This window comes from Carassius carassius, chromosome 30 (assembly GCF_963082965.1).
Source record: "Carassius carassius chromosome 30, fCarCar2.1, whole genome shotgun sequence".
Lineage (NCBI taxonomy): Eukaryota > Metazoa > Chordata > Actinopteri > Cypriniformes > Cyprinidae > Carassius > Carassius carassius.
In genome coordinates this window covers 30,319,327-30,329,224 of record NC_081784.1, presented here as the reverse complement: position 1 = coordinate 30,329,224, position 9,898 = coordinate 30,319,327, and the positions used below count along the sequence as shown (strand labels likewise).

The 9,898-nt window shown below is 41.1% G+C and overlaps 1 protein-coding gene across 1 annotated transcript; it reads right to left on the bottom strand.

The window, feature by feature from the left end:
* Positions 1-1,239: 1,239 nt before the first annotated feature.
* LOC132111050 (uncharacterized) lies at positions 1,240-2,789 on the bottom strand. Its single transcript, XM_059518221.1, has 4 exons — positions 2,331-2,789; positions 1,933-1,995; positions 1,669-1,845; positions 1,240-1,565 (listed from the first exon to the last, which is right to left on the bottom strand). The coding sequence occupies exons 1-4, from the start codon at positions 2,386-2,388 to the stop codon at positions 1,240-1,242; spliced, it is 624 nt and encodes a 207-aa protein (XP_059374204.1). The 5' UTR covers positions 2,389-2,789.
* Between the last annotated feature and the right edge of the window lie 7,109 nt (positions 2,790-9,898).

Genomic DNA, 9,898 nt, shown 5'->3' with positions numbered 1-9,898 from the left:
GCAAAAATGCTTTAGATTTCTTGAAATAATCCACTTCTGATCATTAAAGATTGACTGTCAGTCTTTCTTCACCTGTTCTTCCTGGTTTCTCATTAAAACTCATTAAAGTAAACGGTGTAAATGACATCTCTAATGTCACAGAAGAGCAGACTGTAACAGTGTTACTACGAGCCTCATCTGAGCAACTCATTACTGTCTTCTGATAGATATCAAAGCATTAATAAACCGATAAACTGATAAAGAACAGATCGGAGATTAAAATAATAGCAGATTTATCTCATTATAAATGAATACTAATAACTCAGATGAAAAATGTACTTTTACTTTGGTAAAATAAATGTTCAGAGATATCTTTAAAATCCAGTAAATGTTGTTCTGCTAGCGTGTGTGTAAATATAAACCATGTGTGTATCATCTAACCCTGTGTTACTGTGTGTCCCGCTTCTCTACAAACACTAGATAATAAATAATAGTTCAACAATCAAACTTCACGACTTCACACTGAACGAGAGAAAGAGTCTCAGACTGGCTTTAAATACGTTTGGAGCGGCTTGACATTTAAAAAATACTATCAAAGATTGTTTAAATCAATGAAGTTTGTAAAAAATATATAAAGTTTGTAATGAATAGCACTATATATACTGTAGGCCTATGTATTTTATTCACATATTTTCCCATTTTAGTCCTGAACTGAATATTATTAAATGTAAAGTATTTGGAGTGAGGGGAAGTAAAATAGATCTTTATAATGTTTGTTAACGTTTGGTTTTAATTTCTGGTAAAAGTGTTAAATTTCCTCTGAATGTAATAATAAAATATGATTCTACATCGATGAGACTTGTCTGTTTTTGTTGTTTTCTATCAAGTTTGACCAGTTGGGACTTATTTTCTGGAGAATACAGTATAATATAATTTGAAGCGTTTGTACCAATAAAACAAGCACATTATGTTCAACACTAGCACATTAACTTTAGTCTTAAACTCTGGTGTAATTATTATGGTCCCTGGATCTAAAACATGTGAAAACCCCAGATGCAGAATATGACAATAATATTTGAACTTTGATCACATTACATTAAAAGTTTAAAGTTTCAATTCCTTCGTTCCCAGCAGCAGTTCTTGAGCTGTTAAACTCGACTACAGTTCATTAGTTTGCAGAAGTGCTTTGAGTTTCTTCTGTCAGACTGAAAGAAGCTTTTGTTCCTCAGTTTTTGGCACAAACAGTCCTTAATATTAACATTATGAGTCTAACACTGATAGAGGAGATGTTTTCTCACCTGAACTCTTCTTGACTTGATCTCTGTGAGTAACTTCACATCTCCACTCTCTGTTGTGATCTTCATTCAGGAGTGTTATATTCAGAGAGATGATACAGGGATCTGATGAGGATGATTTCTGATATCTGGAGTCTGATATATTCAGTTTAACACCAGCCGGATTCACCCAGAACAGATGAATCTTCTCAGAACGGATCCATTTATCACAAGAGAGTCGAGGATATGAATACAGCTGACAGGAGAGAGACACAGAGAGATCTGAACTGATCTGAGTCTGTGAGGATGAGACTGAAACACACAATAACACACACATCACACACTCTTCAACCATCAGGAGACAGTAAATCAAGAAATTGTCATTTTTAAATCAATCACATAATCGTTTAATTACCATGAAGAACATGCAGATAAACACGTGTGTCATTTTTTAGTCGTGGTCCTTCCACACCAGTCCATTGTTGGCAGCTGTAAGATCCATAATCTTCTGTTGAGATGTTCCTGATGTTCAGAGAGCAGTTAGACTCCAGACTCAGTCTCTCATGTCTCTCTGTGTCTTTCCTCTTTATCCCTAAAGCAATCAGTTCAACTGCTGCTGAATGTCTGAATCTGTTATAGATCCATGTAGTTGATGTGCAGTCCTGAAGAGCATTATTACAGGGCAGACGGACATCTTCACCAGAACTGATGAACACATGAACATCATCCTCTCCACTGATACCTGAAACACAAGAACATCTGAGTGATCATTATGATATCTATTAATAAATGAAACATAAATCACACCATCACAGAAAGCAGAAGGTTCAGATCAGTCTTTTTCAGCAGTTATTACAAACACACTCTCCAGAATAAACTCTTGTTCTTCATCAGAGAGCTGTTCAAATCACAAACACACTCTTCATCAGAGAAGAATTCAGAGATGTTTGAGAGTGAATCTGTCTAGTTTGAGTGCGTTCAGGAATAATCAGTGTGTTCTGTATGAAACACAAGAATAAACTCTTTCTCAGACTGATTGCACTGAATGTCTTGAAGAGAAAACACAGATGTCTTTACCTGTGAGAAGTGAAGAGAGAGCGATCAGTCCCAGCAGACACAGATGACACTCAGACATTTTCTCTTTCTCTTCATTATTTGCTCTCAACTCTTTCTTTAAATACTCTCAGCTCCTCCTGTGGTTTTAACTTCCTCTGATCTGAGTGTTGATATTCTTCTAGATCTGCACTATATGTCTGTGCATTATGAAGAAGTGCTGCTTTACATTGTGTGAAACATGTTCTTCAGTGTGATAAAGTGCATTCTGTCAACCACACATCTGCTCTGAACACAGTTTATAAGATATTCTCTCCTTTTGCACACGAGTGTTTTACTGATGGTTTTACTTCTGTCTTTGAGCAGTTTCCTGCATGCTGTTAAAATCTAGAAATAACATCATTAAATTATTAGTGATAAAACTGGTTTCCATAATGATTCACTTGTAGAAACTGAAGTGTGTGTTGAAATGATGAAGATCAATAATATGTTGATAACACGAGCAGTAACTGCACACGAGCGTCAGTAAAGAACACACTGACTGCTGGATATCTGTTCTGAGTCAGGGAAAGATGTGGCATCAGCTGCTGTTTAAAGAGCTTCAGAGATGATTTTACAGCGTATAATGGAGCTAGAGATGGGCAGATGAAGACTTGTGAAGCTTTTGAGACCAAAAAAGATTCAGAGTCTTACAGACGAACCCTAACAGAGATCTAGTGATCAGCTGCAATTATAGCAGACACTTTCAGATGATTCACACTTCTGCTTGATTCCAGTTTAACACAAAAGAAACCATAGCTTTATCTTCATTACCTACACATGAAAGGGTTTGAAATGTCAATTTACTAATAAATTGTTGAAATATGTTGTTCTGTTACTACTTATAAATACTTTAAACATGATCTAGATATGACAGGTTTGAGCACATGATTGTACACTGTTAGAAATGTCTGTATTTTACTGTAGGACAGTTATACAGCATATTACTGTATTTTAAAGTTACATTTTGGGAAATATCCCCTTGGCGACACTAAAATACAGTATTTTTAATTTACTGTAAATCTAAATTCAGTAAAAAAAATAAAAAAAATTTGCGCAAAACCTGACCAATCACAGAAAAGTTTTATTTCCCGCTTGGAGAAAGAAGAAAACAAGACACACAGATGCGAAAAGAACCAGTCAGATGCAAAGGTGTGTACAAATATTCCTACTTTTACTTTAAATATATTATACCTTTGGTTTAACTAATATATATATATATATATATATATATATATATATATATATATATACATTTTTTTATTTAAAATAAACGCTGCCACTTAACGGCACGCAGTCACCTCACATTTATGCTGTGAAGAGAGCTAGAGAGAGTTGTGACTGTGCAAACATTCATATTTCTTTCCTTTCCCTTTTCTGAACGTTTCACCATCAAAATATGGACATTAACGGGTCTCTGCCTTGGATTTGACCACTCCAGGAGCTGGTGAGTGTTCATGTAAACCGTTGGCCGAACAACAAAGCTTTCGTGGATTTAGATTAAAGTCAGTCGGTTTTTTCCCCGCTATTATCGCTTGCCTTTAACTGATTACCCCACATATATGTACGACATGCATGTAGTGCTAGAGTAAAACCCGCAATGTTCGTGTCGTGTGCAAACCAGAGGGGTTACCAGGATGTCATGTTTGGGGGGGGCATTTGGCCTGTTTGGGGGGGGGGGGGGGGGGCAACATAAACAACTGAAAAAATCGGCACAAAAATATGCTATACTATACACAATCTGTTTTAATGCATATCTTTTTCTAAGCCAGGAACCCAGAGATAGGCACAGGGCCCCTATTACGCCTGTTTCACATATAATCCGTCTGCAGTGCGTATGCAGTCTGTGTGCGTTACATGTGGTGCTGAAGCAGCACGGACTCATTGTGCTTTCACACAGGACGCGTTTGCAGTCCGCTACTGATCCGCGGCTGTTTAAGCCACAAAACACAACATTTGTCCATTATTTTGATATCAAATCATAAAAAGAAAAAAAAGAAAAATCTAAAAGCTTTTCAGCATTGTGATACTCTTTCATCACAGTAGCTACAGTAACAATCTTTCATATATATCAAATATAAACAAGGTATTACTCATGCATTTGACTGCTAGGTCTTTATAATAAGTTGCTGAAACAAGCTGCAACACATTTAAAAACAACATTAGCCTAATTTTCTTGTTAGGATATCACAAACATTCAAAATTAAAACTCACCACTGACAGAAACAGTCGACTCTCGTGCCTTTTGCATTTAAATCTTTATTACACGCAATCCAACAGGTCTTAAATTACTTTGTTTTTCTGCTTCTATAAAAAAACTCTCTAAAGTTGCTCTTTTTCTTGTTTTAAATCTAGCCAAAACCCATGTGTTGCGTGTGAAACACAGTAGGCTTTAATTAGTATACATTTATTGTAAAATTACTGCATTTCCGTGTCAATCCATGTTAATTTTTACCTCGAACAATGCGCTGTCACATTAATTCAGCGCATGCAGCACAGCAAAAATAGACTCTGTACGTAAATGATTGCTGCACTGCTCCTGGAACGCACCGACGGACCGCAACCACGTGCAGTGTGAACGCTGGAATCCGTTAACATGGGTGCGTAAAAAACTACGCAATGCATACGCTCTGTAGACGGAGTATGTGTGAAACGTGCGTAAGACTATAGGGCTATCACATAAAAGTTAGTTAAACCAGGTCAACATTAATGATATGATGATGACATTATTATTATTATTGACAGATTCATATATATAACAGATCACGGTGATTGCTTGTGAGAAGACGTGCTATTTTTTAAAATTAATCTGAAGTCATGTTTGTATAGACAAGAGGTAAATTAATTTTTTTTTTCTCCTAAGCTGTTCCAGACGTAGGTGCTACTTTTAGGGCTAAAATGCTTCGTGAATTACTCTTAGCAAAACATATAGGAGTCTAAAGTTATGAGTGACACGGACATTATTTTTTGTAGTTACCCTTAAATTCGCCAGTTAGGAGCTACTTGTAGCCTCTTATAAGTTTCTTTGTGAATGCGGCCCCCGTAAAAAAATTATATGCTCATTTGAACAGTATGAGAACAGTATTTGAATGTTATTCTCTGGTCGTAAGTGGCTTTGGATAAAAGTGTCTGCTAAATGAATAAATGTAAATGTAAACATGTAGGCCTAGATAAAAGGAAACATATTAGACTACAGGGTGTCAGGAGATTTAGAGAGTTAAAATAAAAGCTATTTTTGTGAAACTATAAGAATTTAATTTATGATATCATTAGCAGAGACAACATAACTTTTTTTAAAATATAGTTTTATTTATTTATTTATTTATTTTTTATTAGTGGTGCTTGCCACTAATAAAATATTATTATTTTACGGGGGTTTGGAGTCTGTATGGGTTTGTTCTGCCTCAGCTAGAGGTGGGCGATATGATAAATATCTAACAAATCTACAAATCTTTTTTTTTTTTTTTTTTTTTTATAAATCATGATTTTATCCTGATTCTTTGTCATGTTGGGTTTTCTATTTTGCAAGCTGTTTGTGCATCACAGCCAAACTAATTTCCCTATTATAAAGCCTTTTAAGGTAACAAAATATGAAAAAGTATGGCGAATATTTAGGCCAAAGTGAGTTTCATTCTTCTGCTAAACATAAGTTATTTTGAAGAAGATGGAAAACCAAACTGGTTCACAGTGACTTCAGTATGTTTTGCTATTATCAAAGTCAATGTGGTCCAGCAACTGTTTGGTTACACAGATTCTTCAAAAGATCTTCTGTTGTGTTCAGCAGAAGAAAGAAGTTAATATAGGTTTTGGACAACATGTGAGTGTATAAACAATGACAGAAATTGAATTTTAGGGTGAACTATCCCTTTATTTCACACGGCAGCATGTAGCCTACTGTCCCTTTAAGACCTGCGTGCATCCGTTTATTTCAGTTGTTTACTTTCATTTTAGACATATCCAACTGAGTCTATACAGAAACCTTGAGTGTTTTGACAGTATTAGCACAAAACATAACTTAGAGATCAGGCACAGTTTGAAGGGCTTTTTCGTTTTCGTGCCGCGCTTTGATTGAGCTCAGAAAAACCGCAGATCAGAAAAGCACACGAATGAAGCGGTTAAATAACCAGTAAGGATTTAAAGCAGATCGACCTGTTTGTTTTACGTGCTATTTATAGTAAACAATATTACAGATGCTTTGTCAGATTTAAGTTGAACAGCTGTCCCAGCGCATGTCGAACCGTGTCTGGTGAACTGAACGGTTAGGTTTTTTCAGTGAACAATAGTAAATATAAATGTAATTCTGACCGACCTGCTCTCTTATTGGCGAACATGGCTGGGATTTTTAGAGGAGCGTCTTGGATTTTTCAGCAACTTGCTGCATCTGTGGCCAGGGCTTTTCTCCTTTTTATACACCCCCTCTCTGCTCCTCCTTTGAGTTTACGCGATTCTGCGCGATTTTCTGAGATAAAGCCTGCCTCTGGATATAGCCAATTAGGCAGTGCTTCGCTGATGTTTGGTCATGTGATGGTGTCATTTTCACTCCGCGATCGCCTGATTCGTAGATTCATAAGACCGTCAATTAATTTGCAGTTGCATACCAGACTATTGCACGTCAGGCTGATCGACTGCACAGCGGCAGGCGGCAGTCAAGAATGACCGTCAGGCCACCGGGAAATGTCCCGGTGCTCCCGATGGCCAGTCCCCCCCTGGGCACTTCTCTGACTTTCAGAAATCACGCTGTTCCGCTCTCAATGCACTTCGATCAAATACGCTGTTTTGGGGTGGCAAAGCTCATTTTTGCCCCCCTTGTGGACACGCCACTGCTCTAAAGCTCTGACAGGTAAACATTTAATTGGCGTTCTGTTCTCACATCGCCCGACGCGCGCATGCACTGTCAAACAGCGGCAAACTGGATTTTTGTTGGGTCAGACCCATCTGCTAGTTTTGGAAAAATATGCACAAAACAATCCACTTTTAAATTTTTATTTATCATCAGATGGACATTCCATTTCTCAGGGGAGGCAGTGCCTCCCCCAGCCTCAGTGGAAGATTTTTATTAATAAGATTTTACTCAATCCAGTATAATCAAGATGAATCTAGTCACATATATGCATACGTGTCTTATTCCATTATAATCATATAGCCTTTGTGTGAAAGGAATGTGCCTATGTCTGCAAAAAACATCCTGACCACCACAGATAGGAAACATCTGGAAAAACATGCAATGGGCCTCTTTTCTTTACCATAGCAAGTCTCTAGGGAGGTATATAATGGGATGCCACTGAGCATTCGGGAGATCTTCTTGCAGAGAACATCTCAGCTTTGTTTCTCTCTGAAATAAAGTCTATATTCTGGAAACAAAACCCCGAGACTGTGTGATTCCTCAGATACATGGCAGACAAAAATACACTACACCTCCCCCTAGACACGCCCCTGGTCGAAACGTCTTGTTTACGTATGTAACCCTCGTTCCCTGAAGGAGGGAACGGAGACGTTACGAATGGGATCTCGCCCGAGAGCCCAATCACCTTCGAGTGGTACAAAATGAGCCAATGGTACACAAAGTACCTTGGTCTGCGCAATTTGCATCGCGAGCTCCGCCCCGCAGAGCGGGTATATAAGGAGCAACGCGAGCAACTCGCATTCAAGCCTTCGCTGAGGAGCTGAGCAAGTGACCCGGCCGTTCAGCGGAACATCGATGTGGCAAGGGGACGTAACGTCTCCGTTCCCTCCTTCAGGGAACGAGGGTTACATACGTAACCAAGACGTTCCCCTTCAGTCGGTCACGTTCGACGTTACGAATGGGGCCCCTTACAAAACGCCACATGGCTGTCTTCCAGTGACCCATGTGAGTGATAGCACCCTGTCGTGAGGCCAGCACGAGTGAGGGCCTATAGCTCACACAGAATACACTGGGTAGCATATTCCAGCTGGACATATTCTAGCAGGCTGCCTGCCCGTGGCAGGACTTACAGAAGGCAGGTATCTACCAAGGTGGTGATACATAAGAACTCTGAGGTACCCAGCCTGAAGGGTGGAAGTTTCAACGACAGAGCTGGCAAGGGGCTTGCCAAGGGAAAGACACATGCTGCAGAGAGACTTACTGTGGACATAAACACGTGGGATTACCCAGAAGGGGAATCACGACACATGGAGGCACCTAGTGCCACACATGGCTGACCAAAGGGCATGTACACAAGTGTTGGACATCAACAATGCTGGAGGAATCCAGGGTTCTGACTGAGGAACTCACTTGAGTGGAATAGCGCACGCATCCAGTCCGCGGAGTAGAATGGCGCAGCAAGCGGATTGACACCGAGCAGGTCCTTACTGGCGGGAAGGGGCGAGTACCCGGGAGGACACAGGCTCTACACGGAGATTATAAAATCTCGCGAATGTGTTAGGTGTCGCCCAGCCCGCAGCTCTACAGATGTCTGCTAGCGAGGCGCCATGCGCCAGCGCCCAGGAGGAAGCTATGCTCCTAGTTGAGTGAGCTCTCACCCCTAGGGGGCATGGCAGGTCTTGAGCCTGATAACCCAGGACAATAGCATCCACTATCCAGTGGGATAACCTCTGCTTGGAGACAGCCTTTCCCTTCTGCTGGCCTCCAAAACAGACAAAGAGCTGGTCTGAGGTCCTAAGGCACCGAGTTCTGTCCACGTAGGTGCGGAGCGCACGTACTGGACAGAGCAGCACCAGGGCTGGGTCTGCCTCCTCCAGGAGCAGCGCTTGCAAGTTTACCACCTGATCCCTAAAAGGAACTTTAGCTCTACTGAGAGCATGGGTTCGAAGGGAGCTCTCTGCAGTACAGATAGAACCACTGCGAGGTCCCAAGAGGGGGCTTGCTGAGGGCGAGGCGGATTGAGCCTCCTTGCTCCTCTCAGGAACCTGATGATCAGATCGTGCCTCCCAAGAGACTTACCTTCAACAGGGTCATGGTGAGCCGAAATGGCGGCAACATAGACCTTGAGGGTGGAAGGAGACAGCCTTCGTTCCAAGTCCTCTTGAAGAAAGGAAAGCACTGACCCAATCTGGCATTTCCAGGGGTCCTCACGCCATTAAGAACACCAAGTGACGAAGAGGTTCCACTTCAAAGCATAGGCATGTCTGGTGGACATGGCTCTAGCCGAAGTGATGGTAGCTACCAACTGTGGTGGCAAGGTACCTAAACCTTCCGTGACCCGTCCAGAACCCACACATGTAGGTTCCACAGATCGGGACGTGGGTGCCAGAGAGGTGCCCCGTCTCTGAGAAAGAAGGTCCTTCCTCAGAGGAATTGGCCAGGGAGGGGCTATCGCGAGGAGTACAAGTTCGGGGAACCAGGTCCGGCCGGGCCAAAAAGGCGCAACCATAAGGACCTGCTCCTCGTCCTCCCTGATCTTGCACAACGTCTGTGCAAGAAGGCTCACTGGGGGAAACGCATACTTGCGCAGGCCCAGCAGCCAGCTGTGTGCCAGGGCGTCCATGCCGAGGGTGCCCTCGGTCAGGGAGTAAAACAACTGGCAGTGGGAATTTTCTGGAGAGGCAAACAGGTCTACCTGAGCGTCTCCGAA

What these genes read in the sequence shown, in the direction of transcription:
- LOC132111050 (XM_059518221.1), bottom strand. Translation starts at nt 2,388, where the DNA reads ATGTCTGAGTGTCATCTGTGTCTGCTGGGACTGATCGCTCTCTCTTCA. An exon ending in TGAAGATGTCCGTCTGCCCT is followed by an intron (nt 1,846 to 1,932) that starts GTAATAATGCTC and finishes TGATTGCTTTAG; the next exon opens with GGATAAAGAGGAAAGACACA. An exon ending in TTATCTGCATGTTCTTCATG is followed by an intron (nt 1,566 to 1,668) that starts GTAATTAAACGA and finishes TGTGTGTTTCAG; the next exon opens with TCTCATCCTCACAGACTCAG.